This window comes from Penicillium brevicompactum (genome assembly GCF_028827555.1).
Source record: "Penicillium brevicompactum strain IBT 35665 chromosome Unknown utg000004l_segment0_segment0, whole genome shotgun sequence".
NCBI lineage: Eukaryota > Fungi > Ascomycota > Eurotiomycetes > Eurotiales > Aspergillaceae > Penicillium > Penicillium brevicompactum.
The window spans coordinates 260,883-284,266 of NW_026623207.1; the positions used below are offsets into that span (position 1 = coordinate 260,883).

The 23,384-nt window shown below is 48.7% G+C and overlaps 8 protein-coding genes across 8 annotated transcripts; 5 read left to right on the forward strand and 3 right to left on the reverse strand.

Moving 5' to 3' along the window:
• Positions 1-1,861: 1,861 nt before the first annotated feature.
• On the forward strand, positions 1,862-3,344 carry N7506_005631 (uncharacterized protein; the record flags this gene model as incomplete). The annotated part of the gene is made up of 3 exons (XM_056954924.1): positions 1,862-2,266; positions 2,326-2,940; positions 2,991-3,344. The coding sequence occupies 3 exons, from the start codon at positions 1,862-1,864 to the stop codon at positions 3,342-3,344; spliced, it is 1,374 nt and encodes a 457-aa protein (XP_056811901.1).
• Positions 3,345-7,158: 3,814 nt separating this feature from the next.
• N7506_005632 (uncharacterized protein) lies at positions 7,159-8,859 on the forward strand (the record flags this gene model as incomplete). The annotated part of the gene is made up of 1 exon (XM_056954925.1): positions 7,159-8,859. One exon carries the CDS (start codon positions 7,159-7,161, stop codon positions 8,857-8,859), a length of 1,701 nt encoding a protein of 566 aa, XP_056811902.1.
• A 1,361-nt stretch (positions 8,860-10,220) lies between these two features.
• Positions 10,221-12,576, forward strand: N7506_005633 (Hsp70 family protein; the record flags this gene model as incomplete). Its single annotated transcript, XM_056954926.1, has 6 exons — positions 10,221-10,862; positions 10,916-10,976; positions 11,026-11,221; positions 11,316-11,522; positions 11,581-11,635; positions 11,806-12,576. The coding sequence occupies 6 exons, from the start codon at positions 10,221-10,223 to the stop codon at positions 12,574-12,576; spliced, it is 1,932 nt and encodes a 643-aa protein (XP_056811903.1).
• Positions 12,577-14,456: 1,880 nt separating this feature from the next.
• On the reverse strand, positions 14,457-15,186 carry N7506_005634 (uncharacterized protein; the record flags this gene model as incomplete). Its single annotated transcript, XM_056954927.1, has 2 exons — positions 14,457-14,913; positions 14,951-15,186. 2 exons carry the CDS (start codon positions 15,184-15,186, stop codon positions 14,457-14,459), a joined length of 693 nt encoding a protein of 230 aa, XP_056811904.1.
• Positions 15,187-16,851: 1,665 nt separating this feature from the next.
• N7506_005635 (uncharacterized protein) lies at positions 16,852-17,526 on the forward strand (the record flags this gene model as incomplete). The annotated part of the gene is made up of 1 exon (XM_056954928.1): positions 16,852-17,526. One exon carries the CDS (start codon positions 16,852-16,854, stop codon positions 17,524-17,526), a length of 675 nt encoding a protein of 224 aa, XP_056811905.1.
• A 986-nt stretch (positions 17,527-18,512) lies between these two features.
• Positions 18,513-19,074, reverse strand: N7506_005636 (uncharacterized protein; the record flags this gene model as incomplete). The annotated part of the gene is made up of 3 exons (XM_056954929.1): positions 18,513-18,644; positions 18,983-19,022; positions 19,055-19,074. 3 exons carry the CDS (start codon positions 19,072-19,074, stop codon positions 18,513-18,515), a joined length of 192 nt encoding a protein of 63 aa, XP_056811906.1.
• Positions 19,075-19,347: 273 nt separating this feature from the next.
• On the forward strand, positions 19,348-20,719 carry N7506_005637 (uncharacterized protein; the record flags this gene model as incomplete). Its single annotated transcript, XM_056954930.1, has 3 exons — positions 19,348-19,380; positions 19,442-20,328; positions 20,374-20,719. 3 exons carry the CDS (start codon positions 19,348-19,350, stop codon positions 20,717-20,719), a joined length of 1,266 nt encoding a protein of 421 aa, XP_056811907.1.
• Positions 20,720-20,807: 88 nt separating this feature from the next.
• Positions 20,808-22,991, reverse strand: N7506_005638 (uncharacterized protein; the record flags this gene model as incomplete). Its single annotated transcript, XM_056954931.1, has 3 exons — positions 20,808-21,984; positions 22,033-22,728; positions 22,828-22,991. 3 exons carry the CDS (start codon positions 22,989-22,991, stop codon positions 20,808-20,810), a joined length of 2,037 nt encoding a protein of 678 aa, XP_056811908.1.
• Between the last annotated feature and the right edge of the window lie 393 nt (positions 22,992-23,384).

Here is a 23,384-nt window from a genome sequence, read left to right on the forward strand (position 1 = left end):
GGGACATTGCGACCGAAAAGGGGAATACTATAGAGGTAAGGGGGAAAGGCAGAGAGAGTATATACTTACAAGAGAAGGGTATATGAACAGTAAACACCTTAGTCCTATAGTAAAGTAGATAGATCAAAAGGTATAAGCTATAATGTTGTTTGATTGGCTATATAAGCTCTATTTAAATGGGTCTAACCCAAGAGAACCCAACAGGACCCAACAGGACCCATCAAAACCCAAGAGAACCCATTCATAACCCATCGAAACCCAAGAGAACCCATTCATAACCCATTAAAACCCAAGAGGACCCATTCATAACCCACTCCCCCAGAAGATCCCTCAAAAATGTTTCATTTACCCTCCCAGAAGAACTTTTCTAACCGCGGTCAGAGATAATAATATATACACCTACACCCCCCTAGAAGGGCTTTTCTGACCGCGGTCAGAAATAATGACATATACACCTACCTCCCAGAAGTGATTTTCTGACCGCGGTCAGAAAATATAATTCGGAGCACATATAATAAGTTAAATATAAGAGAAGAGAAATATAGCTTTAATATAATATCAATTGTATATAAAATCAAATAAGAATAAGATATTTCTATTTACATTCATAGTTATCCTATAATATATACATACTCCCCTCTACCACAAATATATATTTTCAACAGTCCACAGTCAATAAATGCTTAAATTAATAGAACACCACTATACTACGATTAATGTGAATTTTTATCAGTAATCAATATAATACAAAGCCTATTAGCTTCAAATTCAGGGTAATTACATAAATTTTCCAACTTAATATTGTGATAATGTAGCAATATTTGATGAACAAACCAGAACAGCTGTAAAAAACAGTAATTTATTTGAATGACTTAGCATTGTTATGAACGCCAAGACCTATCTTTTATGCAAAAATGGGTTCAAATGGGTTATTATTGGGTTATTGGGTTTAACCCATTGGGTTTTGGGTTGGGTTGGGTTATAGAGGGCGGAACCCAAAACCCAATGGGTTGGGTTTTGGGTCGGAGACTCCGACCCAAAATGGGTTCTGCCGAAGTCTAATCACATTAGACTATCAAATATCATTATTCTTCTGTGATTTTGCTAGTGTGACAGATCTAGTCAATTAGAATCTAGATATTACAAAATACTATTGTTTTTATATTATTAATTTAAATAACTAGAAAGTTTATTACATTAAACTTGATATTTCATTTATGTTATATAAATTATTTATTTATTATTGATCAGTTTCTTAATGTCTAATAATTTAGTTTAGTATTATATATGATATTAATAATTTTGAAATTTGAAAAAATATCCTCATAGTTATTTTCAAAAAAGATAAAGATATTATTTATCTGTCTATACATATTCCTGTAGAATTATATCTACCTGGATTTGTACTAAACTTTTTAATTGGGATAGTAATATAGATCTTTAGTAGCTAATATTGCCAGGTTCTGGCATATCACAGAAAAAAGAAGTTTTCTATGGCCCTTTAACAAAAAAACACCCAATCTGGAGAAGGAAGAAGGCAGAGAGAGAAAAAGGCATGTATGTAGGTGATTTCCCGCAGAAAACCTTCTATTCTTCACCAAGTGTAGTAGAATTCAAAAGGAAATATAAAGTACAGTTCTTCTGTATGGTAACTCCTTATTATATATTAAAAACAAACCTAAGTTATAAGATATTTAACACTAGCTTCTCAACTATACTAGATATCTATCGCCTAGTGCCTAAAATAAAAAGATATACTATTACTAGAAATAGAGAGATTATATATTTTCTAGATCTCACACAAACGAGGCCCTGGAAGGCGATGACTGGGATAGATCTAGCAGTGGTTTGAGCATAGAGCATGTACCGATCACCAATCCACCTAAACGACCAGAGGGGCCGAAGAGCCCGGGAAGATCAACCGACAGTCATCGGCGTGGGCGAGGAAAGAGAGCTGGGTCGTAGACGTGTCGTCTGGCTCCGGATCGCCACCGTCCCACGGCGATTGGGCCGTGGGCAAGGGAACTTGCCAAGAGGGCACCTCTTCCCCCATCGACCCGCTAACCACGGACGGCGTTTGGGGAGATTGAGGGGTCCCGCGCCCGCGTCGGTCCACCGTGCTTCCGCGACGCGCGTTGCCGGGGCCCGGCCGCCGGCGCTGGGTCGACTGGCCCGCCGACCGGTCGCGGCGTCGGGACGGGTCACAGCTCAGGAAGCTCAGGGGGCGTTCTTTCCGCCAGTGTTGACGGAGGGCATCGGCCACTTCGTACGCGTTGGGCCCCCCGAGCGCTTCTCCCGGGCCGCCGCCGGCACCTTCCGCCGCAGGCGCTGGATGATCAGGGACCGGTACCGTCGGCCCACCGGGTGGTAGTGATGTTCATACGTGGTCGGGGCGAAGTTGGGGAGGAGGAGCAGAGCCCCCCAGCCCCCGAGCTCGTCCGCCAGGCTCATGTACCGGCGCCCGGCGCCCAGCCACTTGGGGAGACTGGCGGCCAGCGTCGGCTCGACCCCGGGCGAGACCAGCTTCGCCTGGACCAGAAGGCGACAGATCTCCGCCGTGTCGCTGACGCCCGCGATCTGCTCGTCGACGAATTCCACGAGGAAGCACAGGAGCAGCCGCGAGCGGACGTGGTTGACCGTGATCTCGGTGTCGAGACGGTTCAACAGGCGGACGACCGAGTCCAACATGGAACACGTGGGGCGCGTGGGCGAGGTCTCTGCGACCGGGTGGAAGAAGGAGTCGGGGTCGGCGGCCCAGTTCCAGATGACCGCCTCCACCTCGGGGCTGAAGTCCCCGGGGCTCCAATCGTCGCACAGCTTGTTGACCAGCCGGTTCTTGCTCTTGCGTCGGCGGGTCGGGGGTTGCCGCGGAGGGCCGGGGTGCCAGTCGTTGCACAGGCGATAGAGCTCGTCCAGCTCGGTCGCGAACTGTTCGGCCCGGTCAGCATCTGCGAGCCACCGCTTCGCGACAGCGTTTCAGCGTGTCCCAGGACAAGCACGCGTACCTCGTCGTCGTCCATCAGCTTTTCCATGTCGTCTTGGTTGTTGAGCATGGCTGCCAGGACGCGGATGCTCTCGCAGATCTCGCCGAAGGCCATGGTGCTACTTGGCGGGAGGAGGGAGGAGGGAGGAAAAATTCGATCGAGCGTGGAGCGGATGGTGGGTATGATTTATACCATGGCGGACGCGTTGGCGGTCACTTGGAGGACACGTCCAGATTGAGCGACGTTTCTGGACAGGGGCGGACGCGCTCGACGAGGGCGACGACGTTGGACACAAGCGTTGTCGTAGGCGATGATTCCCCCACGAGAGCACCCTCCGAGGCCGGTCCAACAGTCTCCTGAGCTCAACTGTGCGGGAGACCAGGACGTTTCGATGTCGGCGGTGGTGGGCGCGCTGTGGGCGGTGGAAACTCTGCCCACGGATACCGCCTGATAGCGCCTGAGTTTGATCCCCGATGTTCATTCATCCCGCTCTCCGCAGCGGCTCATTGGGCAATGATCTTTAGCCGTGGCAGGGAGTGCATGTCGTGTACCTCACCAAAGGCACTGACGCGCGAAAGCTCATGGCCGACGAATACTTCCACGTTGGAGGGGAATCTGGGACGACCAGCGTCTTTGTATATTGACCACGACCGGTGCAATGCTACAACTGCCAGGAGATTGGTCACAAGGCATTCCAATGTAAGAAGATGCAGAAGTGCGCAAAATGCGCCACGGAGGGTCATCACTACAGTCGCTGCGATCAAGCGGTTCCACAGTGCGTTCCGTGCGGTGGGCCACATGAATCGTTTAGCAAGAACTGCCGGAAGCTCTACCCATCGCGTCATGATTAAACCACTTCGAATGATCCAATTGAATGTGAGAAAGCAGGGTGCAGTGGCGTTAGCGATTCTGGAACCTCAGGCGAAGAGGATCCAGGGCCGGCTCTTGACCACCCCGATGGGTCACCACAAATGGACGAAGATGGTCCCATTCACCTGGAGGGAAGGCAGATGGGCGATCCGAGGCATGCTTTGCGTAAATAAAGACATAGAAGCGGAGCAAGTGGCTATAGAATCCCCGGGTCTGACGGCGGCGATCGTCCGGCTACCCGAACGGCTGATCTTCATGGCATCGGTCTACGTCGAAGGGGGAGATGCCTCGGCGCTGGATGACGCATGCGATCACATAAGAAAGGCAATCCTAAAGGTGCGACGAGACACGGGCGCTGTGGTGGACATCATGATTATGGGAGACTTCAACCGCCATGACCAACTCTGGGGCGGAGACGAGGTGTCCCTGGGAAGACAGGGCGAAGCGGACCCAATCATTGACCTCATGAACGAATTCGCTCTTAGCAGTTTGCTCAAATGAGGTACAAAAACATGGCACGGTGGGGGACAGAGCGGGGACTGCGAGTCGACCATCGACCTCGTCCTAGCCTCGGACAATTTGACTGACCTAATGACCAAATATGTCATACATGAGACTGAGCATGGCTCGGATCACCGGACGATCGAGACTGTGTTTGATGCACCGTGGGCAGCCCCGGAGCATTAGGAGCGGCTCCTACTGAAGAACGCGCCGTGGAACTGCACATGCAGATCGCGGTCAGCAGCTCGGCTCGGAACGAGCTGGTCGGATTCGGGGTGGCGATCGAGAAACAAACACCTCGGTATCGAAAACTGAAACTGAAGACCCCTCCGTCACAATGGGTGCAAGAGCAAAACAGAATCCGTTCTCTGCGGAGCTAGCAGCGATGGCACATGCATTGAACATGATAGGGAGGCTGAAAGACTACAGGATTACTCTGCTCACGAGCAACAAAGCGGCGGCTCTGACACTAAGGAATCCCCGACAATAGTCAGGCCAGGAATTCGTCTGCCAAATGTACAAGTTGATGAGAAAGCCACGGAGAAATGGAACCCAGATCAATATCCGGTGGATCCCAACGAACGAAGACAATAACCTGCGGGGTCTGGCGAAAGAACAGGCCAGAGCCGCGACGCAAGAAGACGCTCTCCCGCAAGCACGCGTCCCGAGAATGAAGTCAACAACACCGAACATCGCACGGTCCCAAGCAGTCCCCAGCAATGATCTGCCAGTGAACATAGGCAGACACGCAAAACGAGTTGATGCAGCACTCCCGGGCAAACACACCCGGCAGCTGTATGACCGAAAAGAAGCGAGCATGCTGGCCCAACTCCGAACCGGGATGGCAAGACTCAATGAATATCTCTATCGAATCAACGTAGCAGAAACGAACCAGTGCGCGTGTGGACAAGCGAGAGAGACCGTGGAACACTTCCTATTTCGATGTCAAAAATGGACGGCGCAGCGGACGGTACTACTACAATGCACCGACACCCACCGAGGAAATATATCATCCTTCCTAGGAGGCAAGTCCCCTTCCGATGATCAGAAGTGGACGCCGAACTTAGAGGCGGCACGGGCCTCAATACGATTCGCCATCGCCACGGGCCGACTCGAGGCCACCTAACCATGCCGGCGAACATAAATCACCCTTTTCCCCGATCCAACCCACCAACCACCTCGCGTCACAGGTGGTAGACGCGCTTCAACTGCCGAGAATAGGATGTTGAACACTCGGAGAAGCGCCTTCACGCCAGTCTACTAACCAATACTAACCCACAGGGACCTGCTATGAGATTGGAAATTGAAATGGCAAATGCGGAAGGAAATACTGTATGGGCTCCAAGGATGCCTCTGAAATAACAAGTCAATTCATACCTCTGAACAACAACACTCACCCACTCTCTCATTCGTTCAGCTGCAGGTTCCAAATTGCAGGGTGAAACATGGCTGTCGATCAAATCCCAAAAGCCTGAGCCATCGCCTTAACATTCCCGACAAGACGAAAGGCCATGTGGCCATATGATCGTTTGGGGTTGCTCATTACACCAATCCAAATTCCTGTCGGAGGACGGGACATCGGGTATCCAAGGAAAATAGTCCTCGTCTCCCGGGGAATGCCCTGCTGTCCCCTAGAATCAGCCTCTCCGTTGTACGACACAGCTCGTAGTCGCGCCGTATATGTTCAGTCGATTTACCATGCGACATATAACACACCTCATACCTTCACACGGCCCGAAAGTCGCTCACAGGAAATTCCGGAATCGGATTGGCGTTTGTTCCAGATTGAATGATGCACAGGATGTGAAATGAAATCTATGTGGCTGGGTTTTTCAATCCGAAATGATTCCCTGGGTCAAAGAGCGGTGACAGAAGTTCAAGCACTGCCCTCGCGCAGACAAGGGTACGCTGATAGTTGATCACAAGTGGCGAGGCGGCCTGCTGCGTGTGTCAGACTTGCTTTTAGGAAATAATTGGGCCAGATTGGGTCCCCCAGTAGAGGCTAGCAGGCCTGGCGGTTTCGAAGGTGAGGAAGTATAAGGTAAGATGCTAGAGATATATAACCAGACGATCCGCCAGGACAGATGATCGTGGCAAACCATTCTGATAACCAGAACGGACGAGGCTTTAACTACATCAGACAACTGGGCACTGAAACCAAGAAAAAAAAAAAAAAAAGAAAGGAATAGAGAGGAAAACAAAGTGGAGCAGGTCGACAAGATTTTAGCCCGAAAACCCGGGTATCCTCTACCTACAAATGGCCGTATAAATGAAGTACAACTGTGGATGTACTCCTCTTTTGTGGCTCCCTAGTCTATGCCTTTGAATCCGACGGCTTATCACGAAAAAAAGGCCTCACGATTCGCAGACGAAAAGTGATTTTTGTTTCCTAAATCATACTTGACATAGGCGAATGTTGCGCCAGGCCAACTCGACTCAATTTCACTCCAAGAGGCTGTCGAAGGCGATGGAAGGCGTGTCACCGAGGCGAGTCACAAAGGTCAAGACCCCCAAGCTCGATGTTTTCCTAACTATTCTTGTAGAAAATCCATGGGCAGACTCCTGTCAGAACAGGCAATTGCGGAGACTGCGGCCGTACACAGTTCTGCCGCCAGGTCGCAGGCCAATCACCCTCATTCCACTGGGGTGCGGGCAAACGAATGCTCGCTGGAGTCGACAAGTGATAGCCACGGTACACAAACACATGAAAGCCTCGCTCGCACCGGGGGCAGCCAATCCGGCAGGCGCCACAGGGACGTCTCCCCGGAGCCGCAATGGCCGTCGACGGTCGTGGCAATGAAAGATGTCGCGGCAGAGCCGAAACCAGAGGATCAAGATCTGGAACCAGCGTCGGACGGGTTGTGTCGGCAACCCCCAGCCCCCCTCGGTCACCGAAGAAGAGCTGGTGGACAGAGTACGTGGGATCTACACGGAGCTGGTGAAGGTAGAGAAGAATTGCATAGAGATTACTAGAGAGCAAATGAGCTCCAGGGCGGAGCTATCGAAGACTCAATGGCAGCGCCTCGTCGAGATGCATCGAACGCTTCTCTACCAGCATCACGACTTCTTCTCCCTTACGGCTCAGCACCCAGCCGCCAGCCCGGTGTTGGGGTACCTACCTGACAAGTATTCCATGCCCGCCCGCATGTGGGATCACGCGATTCGTTCTTTTCTCGAGCTGTTGCACCAGAAGCTCCCCAGCTCGTGGGAACACATGCTTGATTTCATTCACTTCTCGTACTCGATGATGACACTGATGTTAGAGAGTGTGCCCGATTTCAGAGAGACGTGGATTGAACGCCTGGGCGATCTCGCACGCTACCGGATGGCCATTGAAGCAATTGATCAGAAGGATCGCGATCTCTGGGCTGGGGTTTCCAAGTACTGGTATAGCCAGAACGTAGCCAGTATCTTGGAAAATGGACGCATCCAGCATCACCTGGCGATCTTATCGCGTCCGGATGTCCTACAGCAGTTCTTTCACTACACGAAGGCCCTGATCAACGTTCGCCCGTTCGCAGATTCCCGAGACAGAATGGTCCAATTAGTGACTCGGATCATGAGTCCGCCGGCCCAGAGGCTAAGTCTGATCCCTTCATTTGTCAATGCTCATGGCCTACTCATCCTGGAGACACCATCAGGGGATTTTGCTTCTCGCGCCAAGGCTTTTCTCTCATCATTACGCAGAGACGTGGGGTTATTGGATCGACCAGGAGAGCAGAGTGCTCAGATGACCTGTTGCAACATATCCGCGATCTTCCAATACGGTCACACAGCTGGAGCGATGCAGGATAAATTCGATTCGAGGAAACGTAGCACCACAGCGGAATATCGTACGTCGGTGGCACAGTGGACATCTCACCCAGGGCAGAGCTCGCGCAAGAGCTCCGATCGTTCCACCCAGCTTACATTCCAAGCGAGCTCGCTCGCGTTTCACACTTTGATAGTCATGCTTGATCAAGTAGACAACCAGCACATGTATCCGAGTGTTCACATTTCGATGGCATTTGTCTGGTGTCTCACCCTCAACCCAGGCGCCATTCAATGGCTTGAGCCGCTGGTCCCCTGGGTGAGGTTAGCAGCGTACCTCAACGGTTTCATCAATCTCAAAGCTACCATCCCCAAGTTCGAGGCTGAGAATTTTCCACTTTGTGAGGACCCACCTACGAAGCAGCTGCCGGAAGACCTTTTGATCAGAGGGCAGGCGTGGACCCAGCTTTACTACCCAGAAAACTTTTTCGAGGCAGCGCCCTCGGAGGACGACAGACTACCCATCGTACATCCGGCTACTTTGATTCCTAGAATACAGCGATGCCTTTGGCTTGGAGTTAGGATCGCAAAAGTCAGTTGCCCTCCCTTTTATTCTTTCCGGCGGACTGATCGTTGTCTACAGTTCGCTCGCTGGATAACATATGACCAGACCCAGGGATTCAGGCCGACCCGGTTAGCAGAAGAATATGCACCATGCGCTGAATCTACTGCTTCCCTCACCGGAGATATATAGACAAATTCTTCCCGTCCGACTCAAGCCAACTGATTAAAGCCGGACCTTTCTCTGACCCCATAAGCAGTATCTTCGAGTGTTTTGCCAAGGGGCGTCTTGTTTCTCTTCTTTTATCCTTCTCCCCGTTGCTATTCTCTTCCCCCCGAAGACATTTTACTTAGTTCTATATTATTACCAGCCTTCTTTCTTTCCAACCTTTTTTTGCTCCAGAATCCCAAGAGCAACGAACTCACTGGCCATGAATGATTGCTTCACCTTTTGTGACGTGGTTTTGGAAAGATCCTGTAACAAAGCAAGACGCACCGATCAGGGAACTATGATCAGTATGGACACCAAATAAACTATCTAAAAAAAAAAAAAAAAAAAACTCACTTTGGCACAAGCGAGCTTGACAAAGCGTGCCCAAATCTGCTTGCCACATTCGAAATGACCCGCGTATGCTCTTGAATCGTCAGCGGAAATAGTCCGAAGGACGATCAGTGCAGTGAAAGGATGGGGGTGAAGTAGTTACGTGACAATTGCAAGCACGATGCATCTCCCTATCTCAAAGTAGACGCTTTAGTGAAGTACATCCGGAGACTCATGATAAAATCTCCCTTTGGTACCTTAGTATACGAGCATGCACCCCATGGTTTGGGATTTGGAACCAATGCAGACAAGCCAAAGCTGTACACTCTTGCAGCTTTAGTATCAAAGAACATTCAAACTGGGAAATCTCTCTTGATATGATTATACGTGGATGTTCAGAGTGCCTCTGTGGCTCTGAAGACATATGCTTCAAAGGACCAAGGAAACAGTTGACTTCTACCATCAATTTCCACCGCAAGTCTTCCTTTGCGGATGTTTTGCCTCACTATGCTTCAAGGGCGAAAAATGAATTAAAGATATTGAGTTCGGGAAGGCTTTTATCTGACTACATGCGGACGCCCAGTCCCCATAATCAGTCATTCGAAAAGTAGTAAAGAAGAATGAGCCACATGCTTGCCATGAGAAGCTATCACTATCTGATGACGCAAACTTCCGATATATGCATTGTATCTTACAGCCTCAAACCTCCAAGGATCTAATCTCTTATGGAGCAACGACGAATTTCTACTATAGCTCTCCCAACATTGCAGTCTCTCTGTCTTCAAATCTTCCGCTCGCAAGCAGGAGTATCATATGTCACTTGGGCCATGAGACTAAATTCGAACCTGGCGCCTTTCGCTAGCTTCATATGCCGGTGGTAAACCCGTTGCCTTGTTCCCGATGTGGATAATCGCATCACGTGATCACGTGACGCGTGGCTCGCGAAACACAAGCCGTGCGCGCGACACCTGACTGTCTACATTTCCCCGAGATCGCGTCACGTCCTCAGCACGATGACTGACCAACCCGCAGGCTTGTACCTTGGAATTGACCTTGGGACAACCACCATCACTGTGAGCTGGCAATGGTCCAACAGCGAGCTGAAGCATCTTCTGAAATTCAACTCACCCTACACTGAAAAAACCAACGAGGAGCTGGACGCAACCCTAGCCCGTTCGCGGAACAACTGGTATTATGGGCTGGATGTGCGGTACCTATCCGATGTCATCACTTTTGAAAATATCAAGCTGGGGATCATTGGTCAGGAGCCATATACAAACTTACTGAAGGAGTCCTTTCGTGCGGCAAATCAGAAACATCGCGTGACCGAGACCCCAGTCACACTATTCCGGAACCTTTATTTGCACATCTTGGACACCCTTGCAGCTCAATTCCTCGATCCGAATGAAAGCCAGAGCCACTGCGGTGATCGGAATTTCAGTGAGATTCAAAAGCACTGCTGGGTGACGTATCCGGTGAGGCACAGTGAATCGCTGAAGATCACGCTCGTCGAAGCCGCGCTTGCAGCGGGGTTCGATGGAGTCAATGGAGTCTCAGAGTCCTTGGCAGCGGCCTGTTTTGTGGCATTTCACGCCAAGCACGCCATCTCTTCTTCCAGGACCATGTTGATTATTGATTGCGGTGGTGGAAGCACGGTACGTTTTGTAAATTTTCACGCAAGCTGTGCCAGCACTTACTTTTTCTCGAGGATGCTGCCACCGTATACATAGACGGCGACGGACGAATTAAGCAAGCGTGCCCTACAGATGGTTGGCCATGTCTTTCTTCGACAATTGGGTTGCTACTAACGATGAGCAGGGTTTAATGGAGGAGGACACATGATCAATCATGTCGCACGCGACTGGCTGCAGGACAAGTATCCAAATAATGATTATTTGCGGGACGACAAACGGTGGATGGGGATCTCGTCCCAGTTCGAAGGATGTAAACGAGTCTTTGACGGCACATCATCGGTCAAAGTGGATGTGATGGGTGATTTCATTTCAATAGATTGGTGAGTGCTTTGTCCCGGGACATGACGCATCGCTAATCCAGATTAAACTGCGTGACCATGTCCTGTGAGAAGTATTGTCTAACTTAGCGAACAGTGCCGAAATGGCCAATTTCTTTCAGCCTTTGATATCAAATATCTTGGACCTCTTTCACAAGCAATATCAGAATGCCGAGGAGAACGGCCATGCAGTCGGCGACTTTGTCCTTTGTGGTGGGCCTGCACGAAACCACTGGTTCGCCAAAACGATCTTTGATCTAATTCAAAAATCGCAGCCTGGAATAACATGTGCAGCGGAAGTTCTGTAGGTCGACCATTACTGCAATACAATGGATGAGAGGGCTAATGATATGCTTTCTAAGGGTAGGAACTGTGGCAAATGGAGCACTTTCTTACGCCCGACGCCCTGTGACTGAGGTCAGCCTGGCAAGTGAGGATATTGGACTCACTTATTTGGAGACGCATTCAGCATCCGGCGTGCCTCTAGGGGGGACAGAGTGGAAGAGGCCATTGGGCTACTGATTGAAAAGGTGATATGCTATTTTCGAGCGCAAGCGTAAGCCTTGGGCGGTGCTGATGACCCACAGGGCCAACCTGCCGGACGAGGAAGCCACGTCGAACTTATGAAGACCGTCTACCGAGACCGAACTGACCGAGCCAACCGCATCGTTTCGTCCAAGGCATACAGAACTACGCCGCAATTTGATCGCCGTCAGATACGCGCTAATGATCGAATTGAGTGGGATTGTCGAATTATCTATCCGCTGAAAGGGCTGCGGTCGCATCTCCACTTTTTGGGATGCATAGAAGCGGAGATCCCACATGAAATACTCTTTCCTGCGGGGAGTAGCCACGACAGAAAGGAAGCGTACTTTATCGTATCAATCAAACCGGAGGGACAGCTGTTGAAGGTGGGTGTTTCACTCAAGCGAGATGGCGATACACCTTTGGTACTTCGAAAGTCATACGTGCCCGCGGCCAGCTGGGCCCCTGAATCGGAGTTGGACTTGGAGGGGAAACAGTATGGTGACTCTATGCCATTCCCCCCGGGCGGAGTGAATGGGGCCGGACGGAAACGGAAGCGAAGTGTACCAAAGGCGATCCGCCCATATTCTCCCAGGCCAGTGCGGACGGCAATGAAGCCCGGCCTACCGTCTGCTTCATATGTTCATCCCACCGTGGCAGAAAAGAAGACATTGCCGGCACGGTCCCTACGCACAACGTTGAGTTTCAACGCATCTAGCGCTTCCGAGGCTGTGACACTACCCACTGTCGGATTTTTAACACGCCCAGGTGAGTTTCATCACTGTTTTCTTGCATTCTGCAACCGGATCTCTGAGCAGATTCACTCAAAGTAGCAACCACCTAACATTCTACTGCAGCAGTCTCCAGACACAATGCACGTCCGGACCAACAACGTTGATGGATGAATGATGTGATGAAAATCACGCATTGATAGAAGTTCAAACATCTCGTTCGCCAACGGCAACCATGGCGATTCAATAGATCAGTATGATTGACTACCAATGGGAGCGAGTATACTACGACTTTGTCAGAGCGAAGCAGGTTGTCATGAAAGAAGAACATAATGTTTTCGCCTCGATGATCTATTCACACGGGTCCACTTGTTCACGGGTGGCTCATTGGGAGGTAAGTGACTCTTGATCGCTATTCATACCCATGGTTCCGGTTTTTGTTATGTCAAAATCAGCTCTTTTGGCGGGTCAGTCAGAGCTCTCCAATGAGGGAGCAAACTTCAATGGATTCAAACAAATGTGTCACTCTTTTAAAAGCCATCAACATCGATATCGGAGATTTGTGGACAGTCGTTCATTTGACAACCGTAAACATTCAACGGATTTGCGTTGGAAAACAAAATCCACATCCACCAGGTGGAGATATGATGATGGTAAAGAATATTATCATATTCTACTCGTCCCGCGAAGAGAATCTGTGGTGGGCGTGACAAGAAGAGCAGATGTGCGTGTGTTGGGGTATTGATTTAATTTGATCGATCCACTGACCGTCGTGCCCTGGCTGGTTTCATGAGATCACTGATTTTACTTTCATCTTACCATGATGTACAACGGCAGCTTCTGACAACATATTCTTCCGCCTAGAGCGCATGTGATGTTCCGCAATGATGCGGGCTTTTGGGATGAGATAAAGATGACATCTGAGCATGGCCAGCTATTGATTATAAGAAACTTAGCATTTCTGGATGTCAAAGGTAGACAGGATAGAAAACTTGGCATTAAGTTCCACTACCGTATGTCACTAAATTCCAATTGCGCATCGAGCGATCATATCAGGATGATCTAGGGCGCCGACGAAATTCTCACTAGTGAAGTGTATCACGAAGCCCAGTCCGAAATCCCAGATTATAATCACGTTGTAGTCTCATTGCTGGACTTTGCCCTTTCGAGCTTACCATCTACCATGCTACTCTCGTTGCATCCGGGGGCTCGATCGTTGAATACGGTCTTTGCTCTTCGTTTGCATATAACCTCGGTTTCTTGGTTGACCGGGTATCTTCTATCCTTGTTTCAAAAAGCTGTCACAAAAGGCGTGGTGCAGTTGTTAAGTTGCAACTGAACAGAGGAACCACGTATCCAAGCAAACATTTTCTTTGATCTTGGCCATATGATGGGAAGCGTGGTAGATCATTTGTTCAAGGAGCGCAGCGCTGAAGATTCTGCCAAGAGCCAGAGTCATCGAAGATTATGCTTAAATTTGATTGCAGCAAATGGAGATACAGCATTCGGGGATCAGCGGTGGAAATTATGGGAGTGGCTACGAAACTGGTAGCGCAAAGGCCGCGGAACAGAGCAGCTAAACCGTGGCACAGCACAGGCCAAGTGTACGTAAGCTTTTTGACTTGCAATGGCTGTTGTTTGCCAACTCAACCGACGCAACACGGCGCATTCCCGCTTGACCGACGGTTATGATGTACATAGGACCAGCTATGCTACTGTGGCTGTTTGAATAGCGCCGTTTCCATACTTGCGAATTCTGGTATGATTACCCGCATCAATCCCTTATATCTAGTCCGTAGAGATATAATGTATAAATTCTGCACTGTATTATTTAACATGAAACACTCAGCAAGAAGATCGAAAGCTTGATTGGCATCTCATAAGTGATTGTCATTTGTCTCGTATTCAGCAGTTGTTTTATTCCAGATACTAGACTCTCTTTCCATGACGAATTCAATGAATCTAGGACCAGTTTGCAGGTGCTAAGGCCATGTGTTTTCATTTGCTGTTGAATGTCTCGGATCTAGAAAGCCGTGAACAGTTTCCACTTCCATCTTTACCCTCGCTGCCCATTGTCGAGACATTCGGCGATCATACTTTGGCCATAAGGTGAGTGGAGAATGTACGTTCTGCGCACAATATTGTACTTCATGGGAGCCCCCATATTCAGGTCCAAAAAAACTTTGTCTTTTGTCTTTGGTATTTTTCCAACTTGTGCTATCATCCGCAGACATGAGAGAATTGCTTCCTATGCATTTAGCTAGCCCATTCACGCGTCTTTTTGGAAATATGCGCGTTGCAAGCTCCATTAACTGAAGATTTTGCACAGCTGATAGTTTGATCTGATCATGGTTGAAAATAGCATCTGAATCATTGCGAACGTAGAAGAACGCTTTTGGGATAGATAGTGACTCAAGTATAGCCCGAAGTGTAGTTCCGCTCAGTGCAGCATAAGAAAATCATTCATCCCTCAGACCGTACATCAATCAAAAATGTTGATCTTTTGGGTGGGACAAAAATTTGCAGAATCAGATTGTTCCATGTCGTGAGATGTTGACTCCCTCGAGGGTCACTATACAAAGATGGGGGCTGTGCTTGCAGACCTTTCAGATCTCTTCTCAACTCAGCTTCCCCTGCACAGGTATCGATGAAAGTGCTAGACGCCTTGTCTTCCAGCGCTGAAATTTGGAAACCTGCCACCAGTAATCTCATGGTATCCCGAGAAAGATTCACAGATACTGGTTGTGGTGCCTGACGCTAATGGATGGTCGGTGTCGGCGTTGGTTCCTATCCACTTCGTAATATATAAGCCATGTGTTACGCACACGCTAGCTGGTTGTCGGTAGGTTGGATGGAATCGGGTATACTATCTTTATAGTTTCGCCGACTATCAGATCTCAACAATCTATCTCTCAATCGTACTGTTACCTCACAGGCCTTGGTGCAGACTGGAGATCTTGAGAGTATAACGATACTAGATAGGGTGCTGAATAAATTTACACCGAAAACCTATCTGACAATTTCAAGAATCGCGTGTAAGCTCTGACGAGGAACAATGCTCCGAGGGAGAGAAGAGAAGAAAAAGGAATTTTCCAAGTATATCTATGAACCGAGATCAAAAACCATCAGAAAGAGGCTTTTTCAACTAGAGTAAGGGAGATAGACACACAAAAATTTCGTGGTGATTGAGACAGATCAAGCACTTGCTTTTCCCGCATTCTGCCAGGATCAGGGACACAGATGTCTTCTGGGAACTTAACGGGTCATCCGCCAATCCGCGGTGTGAAAAGTCATCAGCGACGGTATAACCACAGCACCGTGACCATCTTGCTTTTGAACAAAATTCCTAAGCGTTAAACGAGGTGGGCTAGCTCGATTGAGTAGATAAAGTAACTCTAGTTTAGATAGTCTCTTCATATTGATCATTTTTTGATCAGTGATTTCGAGTCGCGTCGCTTGCGTCGAACGTCAGCGTGGTAGGGGGCTGTTTACCATTTATTCCTGCTGATGTGACTCATGCTCTCTGTTCTAGGGAGGAGCAGATATGCCTCGACTCCAATTGCATCTCTATAGGTTTATTACATTTAGACATAGTGGGGGGATGATTTAGGAGGAGAGTAAATAGGTGACTTTAAAGAAGATCTGTCATTTGAGTAGCGGACCCTCCTAACGGGAGACCTGTAATTTTTGTGGAAAAATGCATGGGTCGGTTAGAGCTTCGCCAGTCCTCATCTTTTGGCCCTAACATACGGTACGGTTATCTCGGCGTTTCACTAGAACCAAGAAAGACCCTCCCTCATCTTACCAGTAAATTGACCCAATATCCAGGGCTCCATACGGAGATGGAGGCAGGGTACCTGGACGGCCCGACCCCTGTCGACGCTATTGCAATTCGAGACAATCCTCCGAACAAGAGCACGCCAGGATATTGTGATTGGCCATCAATAGACGCTCCGCGCTTTCCCTTGCATTAGCGCTTTCTTTGCTTGCATTGGCGCGTCATTGGCTTGCCTTATCGTGCGGTCACCATGGAAAGCCCGTTTTGCTGTCAGTATTTAAATAGTGCCTCGTCAGCGGGATCAAAGAATTTGCCCTCTCGAATTTCTTCTGCGGCTTGGCAAAGGAGAAACAATACCCAGATTTCGTCATCATCATCATCCTACTCATGTTGAAATCAATGTTGCTATTTGTGTTCGCCCTCAATGTACTTCGAAGCAATGGTAAGCGTATTTATCCATTGCAAGGTCGCTTCCCACATGCAGTCCTAATTTGAGCTTTTCACCAGCATTCCGAATCACTTACCCGCAAAAAGGTGATCTTGTGAATGTTTACAACGGCCTTTCCACCGCCTGGTCTTATAACTCTTCCGACTCGATAATGCTCCCTCTCTTGATTCAATTTATTGCGGCTTCACATCTCGAAGAAGCTCCGGACTACATTACGGATGAACTCAATATCACCTTGGGTACATTTAACATCCAAACCAGTTTTGGTCTGGCCGATCACTATTTGCTTCGATTCATCTACGGCAATAATGCATATGAAACTGGGAGCTTTGATATTACCATGTCTGAACGTCCAAAAAATGCCAGCGATACATCTAGTTCCGCTAGTCACCTTGTTGGGTCGACACCAAGCCCTAGTATCCTGATCCCACCTGCTGCAGAGTCCGCCACGGGAACGAGCTCTCTAGTACGAGGAACAAACAGCCCTTCGGGCTCGGAAGCGGCTGCAGCTACAACTGAAATCCCAAAAATCGGTGAAAATAACGAAAATGGTCTAAGCGCCGGCGCGAAAGTTGGAATTGGGCTAGGTTGCTCTGCCGCCGCGATTGTTGGCATGTCGAGCTTGTTTGTCCTCTATTGGACCAAGAAAAAGAAGAGAACAATCCCCGAAAGACCGCCTAGTCCACCAAATATTGTTCCAATAAAGATAGAGTTAGATGGAAACAGTGCTACCCGGAAAATATTTGAAATGGACGGAAAGCATGAGGCGCGAAGTATCTCTGAGCTTCCAACGCATCCCTTTCCATCAAGTGAATTACCGGGATGATAATGCGGGAAGAGATAGGCAAGAAACACCTATAGTGTATCTAGCATCTCATTATATTATAGAGTAGGCAGAGAGGCTGCATCATACCACCCGGGGGGAGGATCAAGATTGCAAACATGCAGTGTTTTTCAGTATAGTGATATCTCTTTGGTCAAAATGTAGAAGAGATAGCTTTGCGGATGCAATTGAGTCACCTTCTTTGCTGATTGACATACATTGAGTTTCGGGACAGATTTATGCACTGCTGTCGGCATTGCTTCAAAAGACCTTCAATTTGATTTAATTCGGTCTTAAACCAATCGATGAGGCGTGGGTTACTTGACACGGAGATTGAACTCGCCACCAGGTCGTATTGGCCTTTCATGTGCTTCAGGGCACTGAATGTGGTTTCCAACTCGGAACGACCGAATTCGGCGGCGAAAAGGGGATCAGAGCTCAGCAGACGCCACTGGCTTAAATCAGTGAAGTGTTCTTTGATTCGGCTGACACTCGTATGTTCAACAGCCAAGTCAAATTGGCTCTCGCCCAACGAGATAGCTAGAAAGACTGTCTCATGAAGCCCCTGCTCTACTGATTGGAGTTCCGATCGGATATGGTTGAGGGCATAGCATTCGTTGGAGCCTTGATTGCAAAGATCGCAGTCAAGGGAAGATCGGATACGCATCGTCTATAAACTGGAAATCAATGTCACAGCGCTCGCAGAACGACAAGGGATACTGACTGTTAATGGGACCATTGTTCAATATTCAGTTTTGGCCCCGGATTGATTTCCCACACACTCTTGTATTTCCCGTCAAGTGTTTTCTTAAATAGGTTGACCTTGGTTCTGAATTGTGGAAAGCGACCGCTCATCTGGATTGTGGCAACTTGAAATTGGTTTTCAGCACTGGCCGGAATCCCAGATTTCGCGATGCTTACGACTACTCTTTCATTGCAGGTATTTATATAACATTGAATCGAGAAGACCTTCCTCTGCTGGCTGTTGACTAGCCGGCCCACTTGGCTCTTTGGCCGCCAGTGGCGACCGTAAAAGCTAAGAATGCGAGCAATGCGAGCACTGTAAGAAGAGCGAACAATGAGTATTGAATGGCAAAGCTCACCATGACAGCCCCAATAATCTACCAACGATAATTGATTTCGGGCATTGATGGAAGTCGTTCCATCTCTCTGATTACTGTAGTGTACTTCAACTCACTGCCCCCGTCAACTTACTGCCCCCGTCAACTTACTGCCCCCGTCAACTTACTGCCCCCGTCAACTTACTGCCCCCGTCAACTTACTGCCCCCGTCAACTTACTGCCCCCGTCAACTTACTGCCCCCGTCAACTTACTGCCCCCGTCAACTTACTGCCCCCGTCAACTTACTGCCCCCGTCAACTTACTGCCCCCGTCAACTTACTGCCCCCGTCAACTTACTGCCCCCGTCAACTTACTGCTACTGGTTCCTTCAACTTACCAGTTCCAGTGGGCTCGATGTGGCCAGCCCCGTTGCGAACCTAATCCATTGTTCCCACGGATAAAAGAATACCCGAGCCTCCCCGTCATCATAGTGTGCGAATCATGTGATTTCATCCCACAACCGTCAGGGTAATAGACGGCAAGACAAAGGCAGACAGACTCAAGCACCGAACATGACCTACCAAGTGAGCCTACTCATCGCAGATGATATGCCGATTCTAACTGGCCTAGGAAGCTGTAAGATTGCTTCAACAGTGCAGGCGACCATTTCCCACCGATTCACCGGCGACACCATCACCCCCGTCGAGCGTCCCAAGAGCTCCAAATGCTTCCACATTAAAAGGATCAGAACCTCGCCTTGGCATGAGAGACTGGCTGTTCACTCTTGGGCATGATGTATGCGCGATGTCGTTTTTTATTTTTATTTCTTTTTTTGGAAATCACTAACGGATACTAGTCCGAAGCGATCGATGGCTTGAATGTCATTCATGTCGCCGGAACAAAAGGCAAAGGCAGCACATGTGCTTATGTGGACTCAATGTTGCGGGCGCATGCGGATAGGAATAAAACCAGACGGAAAATTGGTCTGTACACGTCGCCAAGTCTATGGCCGCGAAATAGAATTCGAATCGATTCGAACCCATTACCAGAGGATCTTTTCGCAAAGCGGTTTTTTGAGGTGTACAAGGGTCTTTCTCTCGATTCCAACACGCTACCACCCGATACCAAGACACCTGGATATCTCCAAATGCTGGCCATCCTAGCGTTTCACACGTTCATCAAAGAAGGCGTCGAAGTTGTTATCTGCGAGGCCCACCATGGTGGTCAGTTCGACGCGACAAATATAGTTGATCGTCCTGCCATCACTGCGATCACAAAAATTGGCATGGACCACGTCGAAAACCTAGGAAAAACCATACGACACATTGCGTGGCACAAGAGTGGAATTTTTAGAGACGGCGTTCTCGCATTTTCGGTCCTCCAAGTCAAAGAAGCTGAAGATGAGATTGAACGTCGAGCTGAAGAACAAGGGGCAATACTGCAGTTTGTTGGAAGCGTGGAGGGGTCGTTACTTGAAATCCTTGATATCGATCAAGTTGAGGACATACCACTTGAGCAGCGAGAAAACATTGCTCTGGCTACAAAGATTGCCCATGGCTTTCTTCAACGGAGCCACCAATCACTTGACAGACGAGACGTTTTGGGCGGTGTTCAAAAGTGCTATTGGGCTGGACGCTTCGATATCGAGAATTCCGGTGGCTGCACTTGGTATTTGGACGGTGCACACAACGAGACAAGTATGGAAGTAGTCGCAGAGTGGTATGATCGTGTGGCAAGCCCTAGGTAGGTTCCCTTTCCCACTGCTAGCAATTAAGCTAACAAACCCAGCTCTGTCCGAGTTCTTGTGTTTGCTCATTTCTCACCGAAGCGAACGCGTGACTGGGAAACCATACTAAGAACATTATGGAGGTCTCTCAAATCGCATATCCAGCATGTCATACTCGTTGAAAAGATTGAATATGACGATCATTTCTCCACGCCCGGCGGATGGTTAGAAAATTATGCCCAGTTCTGTATAGAACAATGGCCCCCAGTTTCCATTTACAAAGCTATGGATGTCAGGAGAGGCATTGAACATGCGAAGGATATTGCTATGGGAGGACAGATCCTGGTGACGGGAAGCCTATACTTGGTAGAAGCTGCCCTGGATGTACTCAAGGACGAGGTCATCTAGAAACTGATAAGCTGTGTTATTATTGTAGATATCTAGTATCACAAGTCACATTTAAACCCTTTTCAGAACCTTCAATGCGAGCAAAGCGTCACGGGGCGTTTGAGCCTCTTGCTGCAATCGCAGGTCTTCCACCCTCCCTTGCAAGCTCGTCAAGTTTGTCGAGCCAGGCAGTTCCTTGGCCCAAGAAATAATATTGCCGGCCGCACTCTTGAAAAATCTCCTGCGCTGCAGAGCCTTTGATCACGGCTTCCGAATATCGACCAAGCCGATACAGGATCTCGCATTGAGCGTATTGTATCAGCATCTCTGCGTGGCCAGTTTTTTGGAAACAGTCTCGCGACACGTATAAAGCTTCATCCCAATATTTCATAGACTTTTCCCACTCAGATCTGAGAAGATGAACCATGCCGAGGCTTGCTTTGGTGACGTAAAGATTATGCTTCGTAACCATGCTTGGTTCTGCCATCCAATGAATACTTCGAAAGAGCTTCTCGGCTTTCTTCAGCAAGTCATTGTCGAAAGGCCGATTTGAAAGAAATTCCATCAAATAGGCACCTCCCAACGCCAACCTCAACCTTCTACCATTCCCTGATTGGCCCTGTTCCTTCTTCAGCAGCTCTCCATACTCGTATTCCAGGTGTCCTATGGCATTGGATGGATACCCTGCCTCGCAGACGGTCTCGTAATATTGAATCGTCATCATGTTGCTTGCTCGATATCTCAGGGCCTCCATAAAATCCACAAGGGTATTCTTTGCACGACCAAAATCCCCATCATATCTCTGTAGCTTGGCCCGCAGAAAGTTTATTTCAAGTTGGATCGACTCCTCGAGATTCGATATAGGATTGAACGCGGAAAATTGGTTGAGTGTTTTGTTGATTTCTTCGGTAGAACTCCTCGCCTCGATTTGGAGCCGGGCTTCCAGCAGCTTTAGTTTGCCAAAGTCCGCGTTCGAACGGTTGTTTGTCCTGGGAATATAGATTTCTTGCGGAGATGGGATATCCCTGGGGTACAACCTTGCAAGCGAGGCTGTTCGCAGTCGTACCCTTCCTTTGGTGACGGCACAGCCCAGCTGGTTAGCCATATGTTCGGCAAATGCAACAGCGACTGTCTTCCAACGCTTATCTCCGAAGTTTGACGCAGAAAGGCAGGCGTCAATCGCAAGCTCTATGACATGACTTTCCAGGTCATCTGGGCTACATTGAAGGAGATGAGACAGAGCTCGCCCGAGCATTGGTATCAGCGACGCTCCTGCCACCGTATACCTGAAGACAGATTAGTCAATAATATTGCCTTCTTTGTGTTCAACATACTCAAGAGGTCGTAGTTGAGCATCTTTAGGATAAGCATGGAGGATGGCGTTTGTTGCCAGGCGCTGCCATCTCTTTGCGGCCATTTGACCGAAACAGCATAGCATCCCCGGGACCTCTGGATGAATCATCATAGTAGTACCTACCCCATTGTTGGGCAAGGGTATGATAAAACCATTCTCTTTTAGACGTTCGAGCATTTTCTTATGCCCTTGAGGTACTCCAGATCCAGGGCAGATCGCCTGGCCATTTGATCCCCAATTCAGACTATTATGGGCTTGGTCAAATATATCACTGGGAAAGCAGTCACCAATAGATGAGGCCATGCCCAAAAATTCCCTGGAATCCTCGTCCAACTGACTGAAATTGAAATGAAATTTCATGTCTGACCCCGAACACATCGACATGTTAGGTTGCGCCCCAGGATCGAAGAGTTGCAAGGGCCGAGACCATAGCGACGGTTTCAGTGCAACAGCATAACTCGCATTGACTCGATCATGTGCTTCAATTTCTTTTGAAACATCACTGTTAACAGGCGAAGTTGACGAGGGAAAAGGAGAAGAGGGCTGATCAAGCTTTTCCTTCGCGATAAGGAACTCGGCAAGTGCTTCTTTAGTGGAAGGTGGCAGATGGTGCGATTCGCATTGCTTTCTCAAGTGGTCAGCAAATGGAGCGAGTAGCTTTCCGTCTCTCTGAAAACTAGACGCAGATGTTAGCTACCAAAGATGCTTGAGTGCCATGATGCTGAGTGACGATCGGTTCCAACTGGTGAAGATACTTGGGTCCCGGGCGACTTACTTTGCTTCCATGGCAGGATCGCGCGGGAAAACTCGACAGACAAATTCCAAGGCATAGAGATTCCAATGATTGAAGCCTTTCCCCCTCATGAGCCTTGTGACATGCTTCTTTGCGGTATCAAGTATTGAAATCGTGACAATCGGAGGATCATAGTCATTTTCCATAGTGATCCATGATTCCGAAAGTAGTTCCTCGAAACACATTACCAGCCTTTCATTGGACTGAGTGATGAATTCAAAATCAAAGCCGCTATGGCTAGCAGTATACCAAGAATAGCCCCAGCACACATGAGAAGCAAGGGAGCGCTCGAACATCAATCTCGGGACCCTCACGCCTCCTAGAGCAGTTATTAGGGCCAACAGCTGCAAAGAGCTTGAAGATAATTTTGGTATGATGTTGAGGCTAAAGCCAAATTGCAGAGTAGAGCTTGCAATTGTTGCGGGGGGCGCCTGTGTCTTCCGAAGACGAGGTAATTCTCTTTCGCTTCTTTGACGGAGCTTGGTACCCTGATTGGAATGGTCATCCATTAGGTCGCAGCACTGATAATGGGGTAAGGG